The 27,496-nt window shown below is 30.1% G+C and overlaps 2 protein-coding genes across 2 annotated transcripts; one reads left to right on the top strand and one right to left on the bottom strand.

Moving 5' to 3' along the window:
- Nucleotides 1-462: 462 nt before the first annotated feature.
- On the bottom strand, nucleotides 463-27,496 carry LOC125064207 (nuclear migration protein nudC). The gene is made up of 8 exons (XM_047671145.1): nucleotides 27,261-27,496; nucleotides 26,929-27,006; nucleotides 26,496-26,715; nucleotides 25,386-25,546; nucleotides 5,323-5,511; nucleotides 5,055-5,127; nucleotides 1,641-1,770; nucleotides 463-564 (listed from the first exon to the last, which is right to left on the bottom strand). The coding sequence occupies exons 1-8, from the start codon at nucleotides 27,333-27,335 to the stop codon at nucleotides 513-515; spliced, it is 978 nt and encodes a 325-aa protein (XP_047527101.1). The 5' UTR covers nucleotides 27,336-27,496; the 3' UTR covers nucleotides 463-512.
- On the top strand, nucleotides 11,255-23,708 carry LOC125064208. The gene is made up of 4 exons (XM_047671146.1): nucleotides 11,255-11,460; nucleotides 20,838-20,963; nucleotides 21,714-22,116; nucleotides 22,557-23,708. The coding sequence occupies exons 1-4, from the start codon at nucleotides 11,443-11,445 to the stop codon at nucleotides 22,595-22,597; spliced, it is 588 nt and encodes a 195-aa protein (XP_047527102.1). The 5' UTR covers nucleotides 11,255-11,442; the 3' UTR covers nucleotides 22,598-23,708.

Genomic DNA, 27,496 nt, shown 5'->3' with positions numbered 1-27,496 from the left:
TGGGTTTTGAACCCAGGACCTTGAAAATAAACATAGAGTAAATACAATATAAAGAAGTAAATAAAAATTTTAAGTAGTTTATCATTCAATGCATTATTGCATTAATTTATATTAACCAAGACAAAAACTTGTTCTGTTTAAAAAGTTTATAAAGTAGAATTAACTTAATGGATTAAAATGAAACGATAAAAGAAAATCATTTATTTGTTTATTATATAAACAACATAATAATATTTTTATCAAGCAAATCAAGTAGCCATTAACAAATCGTTTGAAATGTTACTATTGACTAGTAAACGAGTTTAAATTAACTTTTACCTAAGTCGAGATAAATGGTTTACATGGATTAGTAAGATCTAAAAATTCAATAAGTTTTAGGACAGACAACTTGTTTGCTCGACCATTAATTTATAAGTAATGTAATCGACATGCAACGTTTACTCAATAATCAGCTCCTATTTTAATAAAGCGAGCTATCGACATCGAAGAATTGGATAAGTTTTTAATCATCTTTAATTAAATTTACACTTCGAGAAATCCATTTCCGGATGTTGTTCCATAAATCTGTAAAAAAAAAATAGGATATTATTTATCTCATGAAAAAAATATTCCGTTGAAGTCTGGGCAGTGGTTTGCGGAAAAAGTTAAATGTTCGTTTTCAAGGCGAAATGTATTGACATAAGAGGTTGAATAATAAGTTTTACTTTTTGGCGATTTAATAAAGTACTTTTATATGTATTGCATGTAGAAGTCTCCATTTCCGCCCAATAATATGATTCTACCTTTATTGATCACGTAAAGAGGAATGAGGAAAACGGTTATGTGAGGCTGTTTTATTCTAGTTAATACTTACAAGTGTAATTTAAATACATACATTTGACTTTATTATTAGAGTTGACGCAATAATTGTATTGGCTAACTTTAGAAGCTATGATGTTTTTTTTTTTTTTAAATAACACGAATCAGAAGTACAAAAATACAAAGCTACACAAAAAATAACTATTATGTATAATATACTTTAATTGAATTTTTAAATATATAGGTACTATTTTTAAAAATTATTTTTTAAGTCCGAGAGACAGGTACTTTTTTGTTTTGTAGTCGTATGGTATAAATATAATTATATGTTATAGGTTCGAAGTATTTATAATAAATATAGCCCTATACGCTTTTGTATAGACCAAGCCTATTCCAACTACAGGAGCAGTAAAGACAATTAAACTGCTTTGACATTGAATTGACGTGATAACTTTGATCGAAATTTTGAATAATCTATAGTTTTTATTAATGATTAGCGAAAATTGCCTTTTGAATGTCAGCGAAGTTATTATGGGAACTTTGAAATCAAATTAAAGTGGATATAAGAGGTTAAATAGAATATTTAAATAAAGATATATTTAACAGCAACTGTTTCGTGATAATATAACTGAGTTATTAGCAAATCACGTCGATACTCAAAATATAAGGTTGTTGTTTATCTTTACTCCATCGATTGGGTATACGAGTGGATTTCATTTTTATTTTATTTTTTATTTGTAAAATTTGTACAAGCCTGTAGTTCTATCTCAAATTTCCGATGGATTTCTCATAAAGCAAAAAAAAATTGACTAAGACCATAGTTAATAATATATATCGCTTACTTCTTAAGTACGTCCTGTTTCTTCTGTTCCTCGCTGGTGGGTAGTCCCCTTTCTTTTTGTCTTTGATCGTACATCATTTTCTCAACTAGGCCTCTTGTCTCTCCGTCTAAATCCGATAACTTTGATGGTTCTGGAATAAAATATTAAAATTATAACAATATGTATTGCAACTTATGGATTTATTTTGATAAAACTGTTGATTTAAGTACAATATGGTTATAGTAACTTCCGATTATCTGTAGGCGGATTATTCGCTTTATGGCTTATCCGCGGAATTCTCTTCTCTCCTTTACTTAATATTTTTACATCATTATAGTATAATATGAACAATCATAGACGGTTAATCGATTTTAAAGTAGATTTAATAGTATTTAAATATTTTTATATGTTCGTACTTTATCCGATTATTGGCAGTATCCACTCATTGCGTTTATGTAGCATTTATAATAAAAATATTTGTAATCGATACATTTTATAGAAGTTTATATTAGAAGAATACAATAAATACTTTAAATAACAACAACTAGTTCAATCGACAGAATGTTTGAGACTTTTTGATTTTATGATGATTATGTATATTATTAATAAAAAATCTAAACGAATAATAGCATTTGATTCTTAATCCGCCCGCACTCAGCTGGCTGTCGCTCCATGGTAACACGTCTGATACGCTCAGTGCTTTTTTTGTGTCTTACTTACGAATTTAATACATGCTATTATATTCATGAAAAATAAATAAATAATGAATATATCTCATATCAAATGCTACGAGGTAATTGATTTCGCTATTAAATTTCAGCCCGTCCAACCGTTCGATCGTGATTGAAGGACAAACATCCAAACAATCATAATTTACATTTATAATATTAATAAAATTATATTTTTCAACTCCCACGGTCCATACAAAATTTAAAAAATACACACAACACACACAATTTTAGTCTTGTTTGTATTTATTTTTAGTAAATAAGTGATTTTTGTAGTTTGTATATGAAAAATCGATGTTTAAATTAAAACACCAAATACCTAAGTAAATTGCAAGTATTAAATTCCCTAATTTACCACTCATATTTATTACATTAAAATCAATTGAAACTATCCATTTATGAAATAAGTCAAAATAGTTTCACAATCCTCGAATATATCGCGCAACATACACAAACTAAAACAACCCAATGAATTAGCTGTTAGCTTGAATTGGTTGGCTTAAATAAAAATATATTTTACAGATTGTTTCCGTTCTGAAAGTACGAGCCGTGATAGTGTGAAAGTACAATTAATAATAGAACTAGTACTTATTGTGCGAATCATTAAAACAAAAGTTTGCGAATATGATTGGCAAAAACTTTCTATACAATAAATCTTGGCCTAGTATGTTTCTATACGATTGCTATTTGGGAGACAATGAAGTTTCTATTTAAATTTTAAAAGTAAACCAACAAGGCGAATTCTATATATTTATTAAAAGAAGTATAACATTTTCAGAGGGTTCAATACATATTACTTAATGTAATATCAATCAAAATATACTTTATTTGTGTAGGATCTCTTTTGAATCATTATTTTACAAAATCAAGCGAAGTTACCACCGGTTCTACCGGGAAGATTTAGATTCCACCGGGAAAAGCCAACAAGATAAATTACACTGTTTATTCGAAATGAAAAACAAATGTTAACTCCACACTTTTTATCATAAATAATCTATGTTACTTTATTTTATAACTAGACAGCCAAGACACGTAGTATCTTTTTAGCAGAATATTACTGCTCTGTCGTATATCAATCTAGTATTTATACAGATTTGCATTTTACTTAGTTTTGAATGTATTTTCTTTAAATATCACAAATATTTATGCTTTCATTTAAATTATTCTTTTTTTAATTCTTTAATGTATGTAAACAAACAATTATTTGTATATTATTGTTATACATACATATATGTCGTGATAGAAAAATAATACACTAGCAATCAATTGATCACGTGGCATTGTCGTTTACCGTTAAAGTATACAAAGTAATTATAGTATTTATTTAATTCTCACGAGTTTTAAAACTTAGAAAGACATCTTGACATCCTTGAATGTTTATATACTAGGTAATGTAGGAAATCCGAACGGAAGGCTCTATCATTACAGAATGCATTTAAGATAAATTTATAATTAAAGTAATGATCGCAAAACTCTATCAAACATTGAATTATTAAGTTTAGCTAGAAATTTATTATAACAAAATAGTCTTCATCCATGTGTTAATTGGCTCTAAGTGAAGTTTATTTTAGGTAATCTTTGTTCTTTCTTGTTGTTCGGGGAAGTTGAGTTATTACACAGACATTATATGAATTAACAAAAAGTTAAATTATAATGATTTTCATAGTCGTTACTTAAGAAATTATAGATTCGCCAAACAAACAATCATTTACCCACTTTTCACACTCTTAATTGAATATATCCGAAAAAACTGACCAAACTATTTTCATAACAAATTTCATCTAAATCGTTCCACTTTGGAGTACTTATTATATTAGTAGGGATGTTTTTTCCTGTTATAACGTCAACTTATTGAATTTCGTGAAACCTTGACTTTAAAAGTTTGTAGACACTTCGTGCGATTCTGTAAGAATTCTCTTCGTTTAACACTCGTGAAATGTTGACAACCGACTTAAGGCGATACGCAATTTTGATACGTGTATCCTAATAATGATTATTATAGTCAAAACATGTTACATACATTTAACGCTCGTATTCTGTGATGAGTTCCGAGTTTCTTATTACAGAATCGCTATAACTAAACTTTCTCATTTATTCAATGTTTTAGAATTTGGAATTTAAATAAAATGTATTAATAATGTATCGTCGTGACACAAATCGATGATTAATTTAATCTCAAGACCTACTTTTACATTTACCTTATAATTGTTGACCTACTGCTAGTTTGTTATAGATATGACCCTAATTTTAGAAATATTTTTCGTTACTAGTCGTTTAGCTTATACTTTTATATTCAAGAAATGAATTCATTGAAATGTTTTGCATTGTCTGCAATTAAAGAGACAAATCGAGACACAAAAGTTAAACTTTGTATTTTTACTTTAATTTCTCTTTATAAAAATATATTTTAGACAAAATTAATATAGCCACTACTTTTGTTGAATATTTTAATTCTGATTTCTATAAATGACAAAGCTACGTTTCGCCGTTACTTTTGGCCCCAGCGCGGCGTGTAGAGGAGCTAGATGAAATATTATTTTAATAACTAATCGTCGTTGATCCATCTTTAAATGCATCTCCGTGTACGCGGTTAAAATATTTCTGTTATAGTCTCAATACGTATAACGAGAATATTTTTTATAACATAATACGAAAGATTAACTCATTAATGTATATGCTGATCAACAAAAGTTAATAACAATTTTACCTGGATTGATTTTCCTTGTGGATATTTCGGGATCGGTCGAGACGAGGCGGCTCCACCAATTCATTTTGTTAACCTTATGCAAAAAAAAAAAAAACAAAATGAAATAATTTCAATACAAATCTTAGCTATCATACATTCAGAATACAGAGAGTTTAGAAGTACAATGAAATAAAAATCTTTTGTTTCGTATAAAAACAGGTCCAATAGTTGTAAATACAGGTTATTAAGTTTATTAGATACTCGAGGTTGAAGTATCAATATAAATCACCTTTTCCAAATTGACGAGTAAATTACGTCCATCCTGCAGCACCCATGTGGATTCTTCTATTTTGACATCGGCATCCAATTCCCCATCGATGATGAGCGGTTGCCCTTTAATTCCCACTTTGAGGTGCCGCTTATTAATAATCACCGTCAGGTCACGAGGACGAAGAACTTGACGTAATGGTACACGTAACTGCGAGAAACAAAATGTATAATGAGTCAAACATTATTTTTTTTTTTCGTTTTTTTTTCTATGCTTAAAAACTTATGCTTTTTTTCAAACTCGAAATGTCTACAATTACTTAAATACTCGTTTGCTAATTATTCAAAATATTATATATATTTTGTAAATTTTATGTTAATTATATATTTTTATTCAGTAAACCTTAACTATTATTAGCATAATAAAATATACTTATTTATATATAATATTATTATTAAAAAATTAACTTATTTTTTAATTTAAAATGTTTAGATAGTGATATGATCTAATAAATAGAGCAATATCTAGGAGATCTGCAGCGTTATAAGCATAATGCCGAAATGACTTGACAATATCCTTTTTTGTAGAAGTGAACAAAATCTGTTTGTTCTTAGTTTAGTTAAATGTATAATATACCTATTCATTTTTGTAGTTCATCTCGTGTTCCATTAATATTTATGTTTCTTTTCGCAATTGTAAAAGAAAAATTGTGTTGGAAATCTATATCTGTCGGAGTATTAACACTTCTTCTTAAGAAAAAGAATAATTCTCTTATTTTAGACGATATAATTCAAACCTAGTAATATAATTCTCGTTTTTAATTTGCATGGATACAAAAGTCACGACATGTACTTTATTTTGCTTTTTACACATTAAACATATGACCACATAATATTATTACAACAACACTTTATGAAAAGATGCATAATAAATCATAATTATCCTTTTTAACGTATACGGATATAACTAAATATTGTTTTAAAAACAAGGTTTACTTCGCAATAACACTCATATTAAAGGTTATAAGATACGTATAATGCGTGTGTAACGTTAACGGTCTCAGAAATTGTTTCCCAGTAAATGGGATTAAGCTTCGAAATTATCTTGTGTGACGTCATATTTTGTACATAATTATTTTGAAGTTCCTATGTTATACAAATGTACTTTAGTTGGTATAAAATATGTTATAATGTACTAATATTTAGTCCTTTATAAAGTCAATATTAATTTATTTATATCACTACATAGTATTAAACAAAATCGTATCCCGCTGTCTGTGTCCCGACGAATGCTTAGATTTTTAAAACTACGCAAAGGATTTTGGTGCGGTTTTTTTTTAAGATGGAGAGATGGAGTGATTCAAGAGGAAGGTGTATATGTATAATACATGCATAATATAGTAGATAAACATCGATAATTTTCTAATGTGATGTCGTAAATAAACCCATTTTTTGAGCTTACATTGCCAACACTGGCTGAACCCTACGAGATAGATCAAAATAATGTACTACAGTATTGTACACCTTAAAAAGGTCTACAAAAAAGTCAATTACGGTATATGTCTATCTCTTAGGCATAACCAACAATAACCATTTTTGAACCTAAAGGTTTTCCTTTTTACGAGAAATAATGGCTTACTTACGAAGCGATTTTAAGCAATGTAGCATTAATCCTTATCTAATTAAGTACCTTAAATACATTATGCATTTAATAATAGTTAAGATGGCCTTTACCAGCATGTAATTTAATGAATATTTTCGAAAATATGACAGATCTAAAATGCAGGGACATAGCGGTTTTTATTGTCTAATGACAAAAAAAGCTGTGAACGTTGTATATAAAGTCATTCTGTAGTATACTTAGTATCAGTATTTCACCCATGTGAAGCCGGGGCTCGTCGCTAGTTTGTAATAACACGAATAAAATTAAGATAATCAATACCTCCGTGTATTTTTTGGTCAGCACTAAAATGGCATGGAAAATTTCATTTTAATCGACTGCGTGAAACTGGTTTAAAGTTCAGTAACAGGTGATTTTAATAATATCATGTAAAAACTAGCCGTAACTAGAAATAGCCGTACTATTTATGTGGAAGCTTATGATAATAGTCCTCAATAACGTCTAGGTTTTGAAGAGACTACATTTTATACTCTCAGAGTCAAGTAACTAAGTAAAGATTAAATACTGAGTTGCCTTCCCTGTAGAAGCTTCTCTGTAGAAGCTACTTTCGGAACCAGTGGCAGGCAGCGTTACATTTAATTCGACACTAACACGACGATTCAAAAGTGCTTTTATGAGCCTAGTAAAATTGACAAATAAGTATGCGCCGATATAACTTGATAATATTTTAATGTTTCCTAATATTTGTGTTTCCGCGAAAAATTGAAGTCCAGAATTGCATTAAGAGTGATCGACTGTATCTAATATCCATTGAGAGATCACTTCCGTGAATCATTAGATAATTTCATCATCATGTGCGCATGTGCTATACAACGTATACGTCAATCGAACAAAAAGTCAAGAGCGTCTGTTCAATACTCATACACTCTCGATAAAAGGAACTGAATTAATTTTGCTATTAACATGACGTTTAGGATCTTATTTTATACAAACTCACTCTAGTATATTCCTATCGAATGTCATTGCAGTTATTATCCTTTCGAGTCGATTGTGTCCGCGAGAACAAGGTGCGGGTCGCAATCATAATGACATGCATAGAATACGGAATGATCCAAGTCTAAAACGACGATTATTATGTTTCACAAGAGGAGCGCCTCGAAAGAACACGACCGACTACGAAGGCGTGATGACCTCGCATTCCTCGCAAGGACGATATTTATATGAATTTATAGACAACTGAACCGGACCGGGGTATTATATTTTATACGTCATTAAATTGACGAATTTCGTATTAGCGGTTTCTCGCATAAGCGATGTCAGAAACAGTATGCTGTAATGTTGCATCTTGCTTTGCCGATCGATCTGAAGGTTTATTAAAAAAAAAAACATATTTATGTAAGGACTCATTAAATAATATCTATGACGTATAAGAGGCATAAGAATTATAATATTTTTGTCTTGGCATTACAGATATTACTGAGAGCAGAATACCTTTCACATACGATGATTGTTTCGATCAAGTTGAAACAACCTCGCCCTTTAATTATACTATATTACTATTGCAACATAACTTACCTACTCCATTTAATTCATTTTTGTGATGTAAAACTAACTAAGAAGCGATGTTTAAATGTTTTCAAGTTTTGTTCTTCAAGAAAAAATATATTCTTAAGAAAACAAACCTCCCCGCAAAGAGGAGCCAAAAATTGGGAGATTTAAAGGCGATTACTTCAGTTTTTCCAATAAATATTATTTTGTAATAATTTCATCCAATACAAACTATCTTATTCGTATTTTGATTTTCCAGAGTGTTGTCAGGTCATCCCGCTATGTTTGCGAACACGACAATGTATTTATATAAACGTAATGCAATGTTCACATTGGGTTTTTTGGGGGGATTCCATGTAGAAGGCGCGATTGAATACTAGGAATTGAACGATATTATATTAACAGCCAGATCACACCGACAGCGAGGATGTAATGTAATTAAAACTGTTTATAATGTTAAGCTGTATTATGTCATATTTATCTTAATAAAGTTCACACTGCTTTTGTATTGTTTCAAAGGGGAATTCAAATTTTATCTTCGCAACTTAAAATAATAAAACATTTGTAAGATCGTTAAGATTATAAGGGTGTTTTATAACGGGAAATTTAGATTTACAGGTATTATTGTTAGGTTTTTAATATTAGATTAAAAATACTATAATAAGAATTAGGAATATAAATAAATAAAAACTTGATCCATATCACATATGCGAATTCAATAAGCTTGACGATTGTACACTTACCGATTGTATATATATGAAATTATGTACATCGTAAAAAATAAACAAATTAATAATTTTAATTTTAATTTTGATAATTAAAAGAGAGATTAATATTTAGACAAAGAAAAAATATATTATCCGTCATTAATAACGTGCAGACTGCAATATAAAAACATGTTCAATATACATTTGAGAACAATAAAAACCTGACGTTGGTCTTAAAAGACTTTTGATAAGAAATAAGTGATATTGGGCAGTGACAAATTGATACTTACTACGAGTGTACAATCCATATAACGATGAAGCTGAGCGTGCGACTGAGAAATTAAGTATAAAGCAAACCTTCAATCTTTTGTTACTTTAGATTATTATTTTTTATAAAACCTTGTTGTAACTGCGCTCAATAGCGTTGTGTTATACCACCTTCACACGATTACACGCCGATTACCGACGTGTTACAATGGCAACCATAGACTTAGGGCGCTTGGATATTTTTATAAGTAAGCTGATTAATATCATATAAATTTAATTAAAGTATATCACGAAATAACGATTTCTAAATTATTCAAAGATTTATGTTTTTATATCTCTTATTCTCTTCTCACACAACCACGTACGTACGGTTAATTTAAAAGATAATCTTTACATATGTACAATGTAATTTAGAAAACAAATATTTAGTTAAATATTTTTGACAATTCTCGGTATCTATTTTTATATACACGTTCATCGGTGTCAAGAAACTTTAGAAAAAATAAAAGGCAACCTGCGGTCGACATGAGTATTAATTATATTGTCAGTCAAAATTACAATCATTAGGTATATGATTCTGCCACCCGAGCACGAAAATTCGTTTATAATAAAGTACTCTTATTTATAAACATAACATTAAATTTATTTAAATGTATTTTTTATCTATATTTTATCACCTGTACGTGTCTAAACCGTCTTACGGATTAGCTGGTCTAATTATTATTGTTTGCCGTCTAGACGTTGTCTTCCAAATGCTAATTTAAAATTTAATTTTATATAAATATTTTGTAATAGTTACTTAGATATTGTTAAAATTAGACAACTAATTCTAAAATACTATTAACCTTTTCTAAAAAAATTCGGCGTCTTGTTTACTATTTTGAACATTATACTTACAATAAGTTATTATTTTCAAGGTTTCTATGAAGCATATTCGATATTCGATTATTAAATAAATATATTGAATTTGGAAACAAAATTTTATAAAAAGATCTTCCTTATTGAATTATTTGTATACTTCGTAAATGTATATTTTTAGTTTCGTACGATATATACAACTAATGATATTATTATATAAATATAGATATGTAATTTGTAAATAAAAGTGTACGTCTAATTGTTTGAACTTAAACCAAATAATAAGAATTGAAGGCAAAGTTTTTGATAACATACAACATTGAACTTGGACGGGGCACGTACATCCTTTTAATCGGCGTAACGTTTTGAATCGTAATCGTTACCTTCCGATCCCGTATGATTCAATACATAGACGATATGTCCTTGCTTGTTCTTGCACAACCACCGGTGGAGTAAAGGGTGCGTCACGACCCACTGTCCCACGGTGTAACGTGACTTACCTACTGTATTTGTTGAAGAATCATCTTATTTTCCTGTAGCCAAGTGACTTGGGTTGACTTGGCCACCGAGAGGCGACGTTTGTATTAACGGAATTAAATGCTAATATTACGTGAACTTTATTATGAAATGTCTTGAGCGAATATTATGTCAGAGAAGTAATTTTATATTAAAATTGTTAATCTCAGATTTTAGCATTAAAATAAATTAAACGACATTAAACATATTTAATAATATATAGACCTTGCAGTAATCTGTTGATTTGTATAAATAAATATACTTAAAAATCAAAACAATAAATTAAACTAAATATATATATTTATTATTTTAATTTTTTGTATTCCATTTTATTTTCATATTTTTTATTCAATAAATAAAAACATCTTTGGACCGGCAGCGTACAATCTCATATATAAGCCTTGGAGATTGTTGCAACACTCTCAGTACGACTCTAGTCGCTTTGCCGCTTGGAACAGGCGCGTTTGACGTTGCCGGCCACACGGAGAGGGCGAGAGAGCCTGAATTATATTCACTGAAGAGCCAAAGCAAATCTGGTAGTCATGTGGACCAAGTGAATGCAGTGTTCAGTGACGTAATAAGTGCAATTTACCAAAACATTCGTGAAGTTAACAATACGAAAATCATGGATGTCAAAGGCTCGGTAAGTGATGTATGCCTTTACCATTAACAATGCAGTTAAAACAAACGAAGGATAACTTAGATGTAAATTTATACTTTGCAAAAACCTATCAGTCCTATCAAATAAAACTACTTATATATTTTTTTACAAATAATATATACAAAGAGAATATTCTATCCTTGATATATATTGTCTGTAAAGATATTTATTTCTTATCCACTTTCATACCGTAAAATTCATATAATTATAAGTTGTATATTATAAATTTGTTCGGTGAAAAAGTAGAATGGATGAATTACTTTTATTTAACTTAAGATTATAGTTGTTACCCACGCATATCAGACGTTACATCTACGATAGTTCCGCCGCTGCCGGCAAGTTTGTGACTTGAGGATACAATCGAATACACCCTAGTTATTATATTTATATAATTAAGCTTGATGATGTTAAAAAATCTGATATAACATTACTTTGTATATTACAAATATATTTGAAATTAAGATGCAACTAACTAAGCGTCCTGACTTTGAAGGGTTAAAGCGCCAATAGCGCAATGGTTGACGGACCGCATTTTGATATAGTCGCAGGTTCGACCCCTTGAGCTGTTGCCATCAACTCCTAGCACAAGCTTTAAGCTTAATTTGAGGGGTAAATAGGAATATTACTATTCTTTTTAAATGGGTCATTACTGATATTATTTTCAAAAATTCATACAATGTTAAAGTAAAATAAAAGAAGCGAATACATACGTTATAAAATAAACCTAACGTTATAAAATATGTTTGATAAATATCAGGAATCAAGATAAATTATTTTATAAATACATATTTAGATAAATAACTAGTAGAAGTATCAAACCTACAGATTTTTTTTTACCAGTAACATTCGCTACCATCTGGGACTATGACAGTACTGTCATTTAAAATAATGAATTAAATAATCAGCTGATCGGAGTTGTCTATTAATAGCTCTAACTTCGAGGTCGATTAATTTTTTTAGCTGTAACGAGACCAGTGTCATTTAATTTATGAATTAATTTAAATATATTCTTATAATTTTCATGAAGATATTCGGTACAATTAAATAAGGAAAAACATGTACCGTAATACATATTTTTGAAAGGTTATGTTATGATATGTCAGGTGTTTGTTCTCTTTAACCTTTCATTATTTCGTCATAAAACGGTTACCTAAAAGCCGATTAAGATCATTGAACTTCAGCACAACGCGAATTTACTATTAGAAACGAAGTATTAACATTGCATTAGTTCTATAATAATTTATTAATTCGTTCAAATGAAATGTCACATAAAATTGCGAAATAATTATAATTCTATCTGAGATGGTAATTAACTGAAACAAATGACATTAAATTCGTATTTATATAACACCGTTTTTATTGCCTAATATTTAAATAAAGTTGAACGATTTTCAATTAAGTGTAGAAAGTCGACACAATGATGATAATGATGAACAAAGCTAATAAAGCTTTATTTATGAATACATTTAGCTAACATCATATGACTAATCTCATTAACATGCAAAAATGAAATATAAGGAATTTTGTTTTTATTTATAAAAAAAAAAAACCTTATAATCGGTGGATCCGGACCAAATGGAAGAATTATGAATATTATCAGCGACCATATTTGATTAGATCCGCATACATTTGTAATAGATTCCATCAGACGAGAGGATTTGTTTTTTTCGTATTGTTTCCGAACAACAAAAATATATTAATGCAAATGAACATAATACATTATTTATAACATTTATGAACCGATTAATTATTTTAGCTTAATATAGACAAAGCGGATTGTTAATAAAAAAAAACTTAAGCCGCCATTTGCTACATCTGAACAATAAGAAATGACTAATATTCTAGTATCCTTACGAGATAGATGTCTTTTTTAGAGCCGCAATTTAAAGGCAAGGCTACGGAACCGGCTAAATAACGCTAGTTAGTTCCAAATGAAATGGCACAGGGACTGAACTAAGTTGGTTTCGACGGACGGCCTTCACATTTCACAACACCCGGACTTAAATGAACATCAAACCAGATCACCGGACGGTGCACTTCGCTTGGTTAAACAAAAGCGAGGGACGAAAAAAAATATAAAGTCAACTGCGATCGTCTACGCCTCGCCACATCGTACATTGAATGGGAATATTATTTTTAGTTTGAAAATGTTTGTTATCGTTTTGTTTCGAAATACTTCAATGACATATTTAAAATTCATGATCTATCAGTGTCAATAGCATTGAATTAATATAGTTTACCTGCTAGTTCAGGGTCGGTGTTCAGATTTGCAATGCTGCTTGTATCATTGTATCATACGCTACGTAACTTTTGAAATGGCCACTACAATGACTTTCAATAAAAATAATTAATTAATTATTCATAACTGTTACTTTAGGACACTTGAATATTCGGTATGTATAATTTTTTTGTATAGTATTTTTCCAAAGCGGTAAACTATGATAAATGATTTATTATAAGGTCATCCGGAAAATTGGAGCCGATTGATGTTAAATAACTTAAAACTGGTATTTTTATATTAAAATGATTTAAAAACAAATAAGAATATAAATTATATGCATTTTAGAATAGTTCTTCACCTGATGGTAGTTACTAGTTACCATCAGGTGAACCAAGGTAGCGGTGACCAGTTGGTTCCCCCCTGCCAATAGACATTGGCGCCGTAAGAATTTTTAACTATTTCTTACAAAATCAATGCACCACCAGCCTAACGAACTGAGATGTTAAAACCACCTTTAAAACCGGAACATAAGAATACCTACTACTTATGGCTGATATGTGGTATCAACCCAGACGGGCTTACTCAAAGCGTAACATAACGTAAACATCGTAACTGACATTTCGTTAAAGATTTACTCTAAGGTAAGGCAGTTTCGTGAACCTCTTGCCAAAACAAATTTGTTGTGACGAAATATATGTAAATTTTTCTGAACGTTGTATATTGTCATAGACAATAATTGTTCAGAAACATTTCAAATGGTGTATGTACCAATAGCCCTATTGCATATGTTTAGAGAGTGAGATACTATTGGTAATAACTGGGTCGCAATTAAGACATTACGCAAAATTGTATTATTATTTTATTTAAGAGCAATGTTTGAAATATAAATTAAAGTATTATAGTACATAACCTACATTGTAACACATATTTTATTTTATTTTGGCATAATTTAAAATTTTGCAATTATGTACGTGTACAAGTATTTTAAATAATAATATAGTAACAATATTATTTTCAGTAGGATAATACAAATGACAATCGTTACATAAGCTTAAGGAGTAAAGATAAACTAATACTAGTTTCCGACAAGATTAATGTACATAGGTAACTATCAATGCAAACATAATAAAATCATATTCATATTTGAAGTACTAATATTATGTTTAAAACATAATTATCAGACATAGCATGACGATGATTTCCTCCTGATCGATTTCTTTCACGACTGCCATTCTCAACAGACAATAGCCGACTGGGTAAATAAAAGAATATAAAATATAACATATGTATAAGTACGAAGGGAAAGCGCAAAGATATTGTTTAATCCTTCGCTCTCATAATCCGGAACATAACCGGAGATATCACGAGCAAGATTAAGCTACTATAATTTTATATAGACAGAGAAAATCAACAATTTTTTATTTTTTTTTAATAGTGGCAATGCCAAATAGTAAGGAATTCTAATGTTCTTATTACTCCTCCTTTTAAGCTTATCACTTGTGTTAGGAGTAGGAATGACAATAGCCCAAGTGGTCAGGATCGATCCTGCGCCTTTTTTTTATTTTCTCAGGGTTAAAACTCAAGACTTCAGGATTTGGACAAGTAACAATAAAGTAAAAGTTCAATAGTTAGCAGTCAGTCTAAGACTCATAATTTCATCATATCATATGATATGTTTTATCACAGGATATTTGATAATAATTTAACTATAAGTCCAAGAAAAAAAACTAGCTACTTCTCACTGGCAATATTTGATAAAATACCACATTCCGAACCGGTAGTCGCTTCACGTACAACTGGCACAGATTTTCAAAACTGATTTTTAATGCTACTATGAATAAAGTATTTATTTTAGTAGTTGACTTTTTAATAATATGAGCGAACTAGTATTGTATATTTAATGTAGATAATAACGTTAAGCCTTAAAATAAATAAAATTTTGGACATTTCTGTTACTATTATATATATATTATTTGAAGAATATTTTATTTCATAATAATTTTACTTGATTATAAAAATAAGTAGCAGACCACGTCGAGGCTTCGCCTACGAAAATATTAGAGAAAAATAAAATGTATTAAAAATCGAAGCGTCACTTTTTTCACTAAATCCGAAATAACATTGAGAATGCGTCATTTTGGTCTATTTAAATACATTTTTAATAACTTGACTACAGCGCTACCCACCGAATCCTAATTATCAGCCGTTACCTCGACAAAACAAATAAAATAAATATTTATTTTATTGTGTGAATAATTTCAAACAGCACCTACAGTTCTTCGGAAGTAACTCAACTCAGGAAACAGAAAGAGACGAACCAACGATTACATATTATATATATTATGACGCACACAAATAGTATAATTAGCCATTCAATTAACAGCCTAGCATATAAACTAACTTATGAATGGAACATGTACTTGCTGAAAATCATTCAGGCTGGTTGAACGTCGCGGTTTAATAAAATGGCTAAGCTTTTAAATAAAAGGCTAATTAAACTAGTTGACTGCGAATATTTTTTGTACGTCCATATAAATTTATAATAATATAAAAATTCAAGTATTGTCTTTAGATAACAGGCAAATTAACTTCTGGTTCCTGTGTCAAAAAAAAATGATGGCATCTGCTCGTTTAGACGAATGACTCATCAATATTTGTACCTAGATTAAAAGGTCGTACTTTTATTGCATAGATACATGCATCGGCCTGAATTTTTCTTCGAATTTGATTCCGCATCATTATCATAAACTTTATGAACACATGAACAGCAAAGTATTAAATACACATGCGTAATCCGTTCTTTCGTTAATTTGAAATATGAATGGAACGCGGAAATCAAACAAACGCAGTAAAATATCTGACTTAACTTTATATTCAATTGGATATTTTGGATATATGCAAGAGATACATCTGATGTTGGAATCTAATTTCATTTATTTATAACCAAATTAAAAAAGGAGGTCGTTACTCAATACAAAGCTTGTAGTTTTTTTTATATTCTGTTTAATTATAATATGTATCCGCATTCCAAATTCCAAAGGGCTTTTGGTATCATGTCATATTCATATCTCATGTAAAGATTTAGACAAAAATGTCCCTATTATCTTATGTTTCTGCAAGCCCTAAAATATGTTGAAATGTTCTTGCCTAATCTATAATAGATCTGTGAAATGAATGTAATGTATAATTCTACCTTTACAACTTTAATTCGTAGCAAACGTTTAAACTCGAGCGGAAAATTAGTAAAAAATTGTATTCCAGATTTATGAATCTGAATTTATTTAAGTATTTTTTTCTACAGCGAATAAAACCTTGCAATTATATTATTCGTTACTTCGCCAACATAATTGCGCAAATAGTAAGTATCCGTTGATTATGGCGACCTTTGTCTACCTCGATCGTGTCGTGGTACGTACAAGAGAATCGAGTACCGTGATTTTCGATACGATTATTTATTTATTTATTTCCAGGAGGCAAATGGGTTACCATGGGTCGCCAATTTGCCACCAACCTTAGGAAGAAGTTATGTCCACTGTGTCTATAATTACACTGGCTCACTGACCTCTTAAAGCGGGATATTATTGAAATGACAACAAAACATTGTCTAACATAATGTTACGTTGCTTGTTACCTAAATATACAAAACAAGCTTTCATCGTGTTACATAAGGATCTCCAATTAATTAGAGCTGAATGTATTTAAGCTAAAATTGTCTATAAGTTAACGTGGCTATATAAATGAAAATCTGATGACAGTGACCTTAATCTCAATTTACACAAGTTATACACGACAACATGATATTTATCAACTAGTTAACACCGCAGGCAGGAAGTGTTGTGGTAGGTAAACCAAGTTTTACAAAGTTCCAATCCGCTTTGGTATCCGTGGTTCCTTTGTATTTATTTGTAATGACAAAACATATCAGTAACTTGAGCAGCAACGAATGTGACAGATATCATAGTATCACTCAAAGCTAATCAACAAGTAAAATATTACACAACACTAGGAAACAAATTAAGCACGATTATTACGAAAAGTACTATAAAAGTAAATTGAAGACGTTAACGAATGATGTCATAATAAAGTTTATAAAAGAATCCGGATAAATAACCTGATTCATGGCCACTTTTTTCCGTCGTTTTATCCCGCTTCAAATTACTTTTAAATAACACTAATTGTATCCACTAATAAAACAGAAAATTACCGATGAAATGTTAAGAATATAACTTGAACGAATCATTTGGCCTTTTTTAAAAAACCTAATATAAAAATTGATTCGGTTACAAAGACCTGAAACTTAGAGAACAATATACTGCGATCTTTATTTCAATAGATATTCGGTCAAGACCACATTCATACAGGTGGACCTCGAGCCGGAGGCGAAAGATTATCGGTATTTATACATTATTAGATGGAAAATAAAAAAATAGCGAAGCAAATTTAACCATGCATTAGGTAGACCTTCTTCATTGTCAGACAGTAGTCAGGCAGCTTCCAAAGCAATTTGCATTGACACGATTCCTGTTAGCTTCATAAATACAGACGATTGAGTTCAAGGACGACAATAAGCATCATGTCAGTGTTTGTGACCAGCGTGAACAATGAGTTATGTTACGGTGTCCTCATGCAATCGCGTATAAAATATGATAATTGGATGTTTAAAATATTTCGCTTTTTTACGTTAAACTTAAATAGCATATTTATTCGCGTAAAATTAGCATATCAAATAATGACATACTAATTTTGCACGTTTGTTTATGGATACTTAACCAATAACATTTAGTCGTTTTTTTTTTTTACAAATCAATAACTTTAGCAAAAACGACTCTCAAATTAATCTTATAGTAATCGTGTCCCCCTTAACCGTTAGACTTTCGTTCCGAGAATATGTAATGCAATGTCTTGTACAAATCATTACGAGTGGAAGATATTCAAAAAATTAAACGCATTGAAGTGGTGAACTAAAATCCGTTATCCATTGTGACATTTGCATTACCGAAAGTGTTCCAAGAAGAGACATGGAACAGCACACTTTCTCTTCCAAAGGGGAACAATCTAGATGGTCGTTAACTGATTATCATGGTAAGTATAGCATTGTTTATGCGTCGAGCACTAAGTCTAACTTAAGACACGCTTAATTACTCGCAACATTTTTATAATAAAAATATGAAACAAAGAAAGCAGACGCAATGAAATAATTAAAAAAAAAGCGTTACAAAAGCGCATGATTAATTAGCTACGGCAAATTTATCGACGCAATTTTTTATGATGGATTATATAATATAATTTTCTTCGTTGAATATGTTGCGTTAACGTTTGCGATACGGACAATTAATCCAAAATAGTTATGAAACGTGCTTGTGGCTCTGATGTATTCCTTGATCACAATGCACCGTTATTGACACGCATTGGGCACATTCAATTAGACTAGTCGAGATTACCGCTATTGCATAATTGGTGACTCGATGAACCAGACATGTTACACAACTATACACCTGCCATTACATTCTTAACTGGATCATCACCGTTAAAGTCAAACACAGTTCAATTGCCAGTTTTAATGTTATATATATTTATCTATTTTTGATAACATCGCAGTAATCGTAAGCATGACTAATAAATTATTAGTTTAATAAATAAAAATGACTACACAGATATAATCTATTTGCAACATCATAAATATTAATAATAAATATTCAGTAATTCACGTGCTAGATCACATGCGTACTGCATAATAGGTATTTAAGCATGGTAAATTGCAAATTGTTCGCATGGGAACTCCCATGTGTGTTAACTACACGTGTTTGTGGCAATTAAAAGTTAAGTTGCATTTGCGCACATCCTTTATCTAGCACGTGCTTCTCGTGCTGTATCTCAAGGTATACATATAAAACAATTAAGTCATTGAAATTATCTATAGGTTTAAAAGAAACGTTTACATTGGCTGACTTAAAAAGATTAAACTATAATATAATGTCAATGAACAATTGATTTAAATAAGATTGTATAAAAAGCGAAAGTGATAACGTACTTTTAGCAAAGGCATTTACTCTGCGGTACAACCATAGCTAACCAGAAATAGAACCGGTTCTTCGTACTTAGTAAAACATTTTGCAATATGCCCAAAGTGCTTTAAGGTATATCCAATCTTTAATATTAAGCAGTTGATATATGTCAACATAATCATATCATTAAAAGTAACTAATTATATGTTTACTATTACATTGCGTGGTGGCATTTTTTTTTAATATATAAAATAAAAACGTCCTTGTAAACACCATAAAGGAAAATTATTGTGACATATAGTTTTACCATAAACGCCTATCCATCATCTTATCAAAGTAACAAAATGGACTATGAGGCCGAAAGCAAATCCGAGATTTGTTGCGCCAGAGGTCGGCGAAACAAGACCGCAAATAAAGAGAACGCGAACCTTGAACACTGTATCTGACAAAATCAATCAGACTCGGAACAAAACTTGACCTAAAATTAAAATTGATGAAACTTACCCGACAATAGTAATATACAAAAAAAGACACGATATTTCTCGTACTTACTTACATGTGTCTGTAACAGTGTTACCTGACCTTTACTATTTACTTTACTATGAAGTGACTTGTCAAAGAGTTTTTATACGATGTATAATTTGCACAACAGCAATGCGCCCACGGCGAAATTAGCTTGTTATGTAATTTGTTGTAAGCACAAAAACTTAACATATGACTAATATAGCCTTACATATTTAAAGATGTGGTACTTTATAAAATTTTTAAGGGTATTTTAATGTATAATATGAGATTTTGTGTTCATGTGATCATTTTATTCTTTTGCAGCATAATTTTTTTAAGTAATCCTTGATGTCTGTAGATATTCATTACACCAACAGAATCGAATTACGCAACAATTACAGCATCTGTCTGCTGCCTGAACTATTTGAATAAAACAGTCGAAGCTTTTCTTTTACGTACAAATCAATCAACTCAGTCCATGTCGCAGTTTGGACTACTAATGTTCTGGTTTCGTCAGTCGTGCTTGTTCTCACTTAGGCAATATGGGGAATGAATAACGTCGTTACAATTTTGTAGAAATCAAAGTAAGGCGTATGGATGATCTTCTCATATACAATATTTGATTTCAGATTCCAACTAAGGAATGGCATATACCGCGACCATCGCTGGCGAGTAATAATGGAAGCATCAATGACACGCGTTCACGCGGCGGCTCCGCCTCCAGCCAAGGCTCATCAAGTAATCACAGCACACACGTAAGAAGCTGATCATGATTGTCTCATTAATATCCCACTACATCATAAATTACTTCTTTAATAGATGCCCTTATAATCTTTTAAATTTATCTCAAGAAATAAATATTTGATAAATTAATACGAATTATACGAAATTAGTACCGCTTTTATTAAAGACGGTAACTACGCGATCCTCGTGAGTATAGCGTAATGTAATATAACCCTTATCCCTTTCGCAATAAATGGGTATCGAACCCAACATGAACAACACAACACGAATATCATTATTTCATAAATATTTGGAAAAAAAAATCATTACATTTTAAATGAAAACTGTAATGAACTTTATTCACTTGTGTTTTTGAATTAATTGTTCTCTAGCTTTATAACAAAAAACCCAATCACTTTATATGGAAATTTTTTAGAAGGATATATTCTATTACTGTGGATAAGCAGCAATAATATCACGCAAATCCTTGTAGAATGCAGAGTATCAAGAACAATGATACGGATGTTAAGCATAACAACAATGTAAACACGGATGTAAACCTTTGAATTTCGTGTGTTACGTAATGAAAATAACCAGATAAAAAAAATCTATTTGTCACGCAATAAATTACCGAAGTATTCACACTACTTCAGATGTACGACCCGGAAATTCCCACTTCTTGTGCTCGTGTAAACTCTTTAGATGTATGCAATGAAGTCGAAAAGTAAACTATTGTTGAACATTGTATATTAAAGCGTCTATTGTAATGTTCTCGTTTTCAGAGCGTGTCTTCAGGGTCATTGTTGTTGAGTGCAGCTAACTTAGCTCGGATGAACGGCAGAAATTCAGTGCAAGAGGAATGCGAGTATTACCAAAGTCAACAGCAATCGATTAATTTGGTAAAGCAACCGACGATGTCTAAAACAGTTGTCTCAATACCCGAGGAACGTGAGGCAACTGACACGTTTTGGTCAGACGTAAAAAGAGGATCAATGGCTGGACCAGATGCGATGTCGGTCGCTAGCTCAACTCATTTTACCGTCGTGAATGGATTTACGAAGCAACGTCCCAGTAAGGAGCCGAAGTCGTGCTGCTGCGATCATTCCCACCAGATTACGGTCCTCGTTATATCAATGACAATTTTGTTTTCCGCCTGTATACTGGCAGCTATTTGTTTTGTGGAAAGTATGTACCTGCTATTTTTTTTATTATCTAATCAAATTAACCTTTAGAATACGTAATATACTTAATAAATTTTCTAACACTATTTAAAAAAAAAAAAGATCCACAGCACATGTGAATAAATTATAATATATAATTGACTAAGAGTAGTTTGTAAACAATTTCTTTAAACTTAATGGATGGTAATATTTTTTTAAAACTTAATTTGGACATTATCAATTAAAAGGCTGAATGAAATTATATTTACAAACATTGTCTTTTAGTCTGTCTGGTCTAGTGTAACAGACAATATCATAAAATACTTATACTATTTTATAGTTCGAAAAACAAAGGATTATTTTAAGAAGCAGTCCAGCCCCACAATAGTTAATATACTAACAAAAATCATTACTAAAATCAAATTCATAAATATTGATAATTCATAATACACATTTTAATTTCAGTGCGAATGCGCAGAGAGACTGGTATGTACAAGTACTCCTAAGAAGAAACAGAAAACGAAAAGGACAACACAATATTAACCCCATACATTATTATAATAAGTGCGTAATTATAAATTCCTTATTTTTTTATGTGTAACAAAACTGAAATATGGAATATAATATACGAGAAAATTAGTAGCAACTCCTTTTTCGAAATTTGAATTTCAATTATGACAAAAAAAAAACATTTTTCACATGTCTAGAAACTTTTTGTATCGTAAACTGAATTGCAATAGACATATATTTAAATATTGCAATTTAAAATACGTAAACCAGTACTGCTAGTTAGATCTGAAGGACTACAGAAGTCGTGGTTACGTCATATTTGTGTAACATAGTTGTGCATTCCAAATATAAATATCAAAATCAGCATTGCTATTTAGCTAATTTTATTTATTTTAGGTAGTTTACATTAATTTAAATCGAAAATAAAATCCAATACGTCTTTGTTTACAAAGTTTAGATTTTCTTTTCCCAATTATAATTGAATTCGTACGGATGTGTAAAATCTGTCAACTATTTATAGTGCAATAATAACTGTTTCTATATCAAGTTAGTAATAATTAGTCAAATGTACGATTAGTTTTAGTTATTCATTATTTATTGTTAGTACACAATTAAAAATAATCCAAAAATGCTATGTGCAAACAATTAAAGATTACGTCAATTTTTTTTCAAATAAAATAACAATTATTTTGCAACTTTAAAGAAAGTTATTTGCTTAATATGAATTTTATTTGATTGTTTTATAAATTTTAGACTGAATTCGTATTACCATATTATTTTGCCTCTTCTAAATTGTATAAATATAATTTTACGAATAGACTTGAAAAATGTTTATTTGTAAAATTATAGTCAAAATCACTTGTTATTTATATTTAAACGCGCGTGGTAAAGCATTAACGCAGTTTTGCATATATACATCTTTAGTAAACATGATAAAAATCAGAATTTAACAAACGAAGTAAGAACTTTCTTTGTTATTTTTGTATGACTTTTTGTTAATTTTGAGTATTGTATATTTATTATGTATAGTATTATTTGCATACACATTAAACAGTAATTGTAAAAAAACCAATAGCATGTTATTGTTTTTATCAGAATGTAAATGATATATTTAAGATATAATTGAATAAATTAATTTAATTGAATGTGGTGTAATAACGTAAACCTGTGATAATTAAATGACTTGAAAAAAATAAACTGTTTTTTATTTTAATATTGGTTGACGGATTAAGACATGTTTTTTATTTATATTTATCTATTTAGATAAGCAAAACAACCATTGAATATACTTTGAGGTTTGTAAAAACATTCCTAAATAGTTTAGTCGTAAATATTATAGTTTTTATGAGCAAACTTTTAGTTTATAAGTTCTAATATTCAATGCGGTCTTGTGTTCGGTCAGGTTTTTCAGTTAGGAGTATTGTAATAACTACTTGACTCGACTCAGTCCTGTAATAATTTCTTAGATATACCTAGTCATCACCACATGTATTGCATTATATTAATAAAATAGACAAGCAAATGCAGCAATGATGATAAATATTTCTAGATGGACCTTCGCCCATAGACACTGGTACTGGCAAAAGTATAATAAACCACTGTCAGTGCACTGCCAACAATAGGATGATAGATTTCATGTACCTGTAATTACGTAGGCTCACTCATGCTCTAAATTTGAACACGAGAATAAGCAAAGTTGATGTTTGGTGGTAGAATAATTGAGAAGTATTCACACTGACAAGCTTGCATAAAACCCTAACTTTCGCCATGATATTTTTTTAAGGCAGCACAAAACAATTGAAACTAATTGTGGCAAGAAAAAGCATTTATAACACTGATAATTGTAATGGTAGAAATATTTCGCATACAACCAGGCAACCATGTACCGAAGGTCTGATTGGCTAATTGGCTATATAATTATGCTATACACTTTTATCATTTAGATTCTTGGAGATGTGATTCTTAAAATATGTAATTATTTTAATGCACAAAATTCGCATCAATCATTTAATTCTTATATCATATCATAATAATATAATTACATTAGTAGAATATCATTTATTGCATGCACTGGTGACAGGAGGGCTGGTTCGTTTTTTGCCTGGACTATTGGAATTGCAATTCAATGGCGAAATACTGCTAGCATTCTTGCCAGCATTTCATACAATTAAGGTTTATTGAGTAACTATTTTAAATTCATATTTTTGTATATTAAAGGATTTCATGTTAATAATTTAAAAAAATAGATAATAATCAAAATTAAATGACAATTTGGAAAAATAAGCTTATAAGATGTCCACGGCACTAGGGATGTCAAAAAATTGCTTGCAAGGGCAGACACAGCATGAAAACTCAAGAATTGAAAATGCTTCTAGTGGAATAAGTACCATATTAGCATATTAATAACTAGCACAATTATATTTGAGAATTAAAATAGTTGAAATTCAAAATATTTCTTTCTTATCAAAGGAAAATGTAATTGTACTTTTCATTACAATTACATTTTACTTTTTTAAGAAATCTTGGATCAATTTCCTGTGCCAGTACTTTAAACTTTGGCTGTGTACTAGAGCAAATACCATATTGAAAAATAATTTCAATGTCTTGCAATATCTGGTTTTTAACCCTAAATTTGTATATATCATACTCGGAAGTCCTGGTATTGAAATTTGCAAATAAATTTAATCCTTCAACAATACTTAGAGATAGTTAGACAATACAATTATTATATACATAACAAAACCATTTCGAATCAGTTTATTTCAGGATAATAAAAGAGCTTACCTCAACTTCTTCCAAGGTTTGGGTCCACCTATAATGTTCAAGATCACAGCCGTTGCCAGAATTCGGCTTTAGTTTGCCTTTTTCTTTAGGATCATCCTCCTCAGCTGCATCTGCCATTTCGGCGTCAGTAGCTGCAACATCACCACTGCCATTTTCGTTTTCTAAAACAATGAATATGAGCAATCCATAAACATCTTATCTTTCCAAAAAAACCTTTTGAAAATCTCTGTTTAAAGGTTGAATTCTATATGAAAATAGGATTAAAGCTTAAATATAATAATATTTAGGTATTAACTAATCTGATTTATATAAAAAAGTAACGTATATTTTTTATACATTAAAGAAATATTTACTATAATTTACTTATTACTTAATTCATTAAATAAAATTAACAAATATATATATATTGTAGAACTAAACTATTAAACAGAAGATAGATAGGAGAGGACACCAGCTTTGTGAAGACGTTGCGATTGGTAGTGTTCTGATTGACTCACTTTAATTAATTTTAATAAGCAGGCAGACAGTCTATATATGACCTGAGAACCAGAGATTATCTCCTCCATTGATTTTAACAAAAATTACCTATTTCTTACAACGACAACATGATCAACTATGCAACCTACCACGACAATATACCCACCATCAAGTGTTACTCTGATTTTTTCATTCCCAAAATTGCTGTTCGTAGTAAAATATCTGATTAGTTGATGGCTGAACAGTGAGATTTAATAATTATTTAGTAGATAAGTTCTTAACCATTATAGGTTAATTTTCATTGTGGCAATATAGAAAACAATTTACCAAAAATATCAAACTGATATATTTTATTAGAGAAAGAAGAAAAGGTTGTAAAATGTCTAATGTCCATATGATGAATATATGAGCAATATGAAATATTTATTTGTTACTGTTAATTCTCACCATGGCTGAGAATAAAAAACTAAACAAGAGGTTATTATTACTAAGCAAACATTTTCACTAGTAAATCAGTTTACATGGTAGGAGTGATGGTCATAAAGATTTATAAATTAAAATTAAATCTAAGGAAAGAAGAATGAAGCATACATACACCAGTAAATAGTTAAGGAAGAGGGATAGTACACTTACTATTCTTTGCATCTTTATCAATATCTTCTTGTAACTCAACAGCTTCTTCTTCTGTAAGTTCCTTCACAGTAGCCGGTTCAAAGTCTCGAGCTAAACGTTCCTGTTCTTTTTTCTGCTGAATATCCTTAAGCCGTCTATCAGCTTCTTCTTTCTCTTTCTTAATTTTATCCGCCTCCTCTTGCGCCTTCTTTGCATGTTTATAAAATGTGTCTTTCACTATCTGGAAATGTTTTATTATTACATATGTATTTGTTATTAAAAAATAAATCACAGTTTTCACTTAATTTCTCTTTTCAAGTTTACTGATATTTCAAAATAATATTTTTGTTTTACATCAAATACAACGGAATCTGTAAATCTATATCATTCAATAGAAATTATCAAAATCGAGTATAACAATGAGAATAGTTATGTATAAAAGACAATAACATACCTTCTCCCACTCTCCATCTTTTCCTCCAGTAAAGAAATCTGTTTTTCTTGCTAAGAAACTAACTATTGTCCCCAATAACTGAAAGTAAACCAAAGTTCATTATATTAGAACATAATTAAACTGTACATGTGTTTTCGTATTTTACAGACTTAAGTTCCGATTTCTTTATTTTACAATCAGTATTGATTAATTAGCTGGCTAAAAAAACAAAAACGGACTTAATACTGCCATTTATTAAATTCCATATTGGATCAATACAAACCAGCATTGTTTTTCTAGAAGATTCTTTTAAAATTTGGACCAAACCGATTTATAAATAAGGTTCAACTTACATCCTTTACACCACCTTCATGTTGTTGTGCCATTGCAAGAAGCATGGAATCAAACTTTTCGGGATCGTTACTCATTTTTTATATTGAGTCTTTTCTTTCTAAAACGACGAACACTATTACGTATACTACTTTATCGCTACCTTATAAATCTAATATTAAAATGCAATTCATGCGCACGTTTCTTTAGATACACAACAGTCAACAGCAACACCAACAAAACGAAGTTACCGGCAGAC

The sequence above is a fragment of the Vanessa atalanta genome, chromosome 5 (assembly GCF_905147765.1).
Source record: "Vanessa atalanta chromosome 5, ilVanAtal1.2, whole genome shotgun sequence".
Taxonomy (NCBI): Eukaryota; Metazoa; Arthropoda; class Insecta; order Lepidoptera; family Nymphalidae; genus Vanessa; species Vanessa atalanta.
The sequence above is the reverse complement of the archived record's forward strand: the minus strand, read 5'-3'. Positions and strand labels throughout refer to the sequence as shown.

Excerpts from the sequence above, each read along its gene's own strand:
- LOC125064208 (XM_047671146.1), top strand. Across the intron at positions 20,964-21,713 it reads CAAGTAATCACAGCACACAC|AGCGTGTCTTCAGGGTCATT; the intron begins GTAAGAAGCTGA and ends TCTCGTTTTCAG. Across the intron at positions 22,117-22,556 it reads AGCTATTTGTTTTGTGGAAA|TGCGAATGCGCAGAGAGACT; the intron begins GTATGTACCTGC and ends TTTTAATTTCAG.
- LOC125064207 (XM_047671145.1), bottom strand. The coding sequence starts at position 27,335 with ATGAGTAACGATCCCGAAAAGTTTGATTCCATGCTTCTTGCAATGGCA. Across the intron at positions 27,007-27,260 it reads ATGAAGGTGGTGTAAAGGAT|TTATTGGGGACAATAGTTAG; the intron begins GTAAGTTGAACC and ends GTTTACTTTCAG. Across the intron at positions 26,716-26,928 it reads AAGATGGAGAGTGGGAGAAG|ATAGTGAAAGACACATTTTA; the intron begins GTATGTTATTGT and ends AAACATTTCCAG.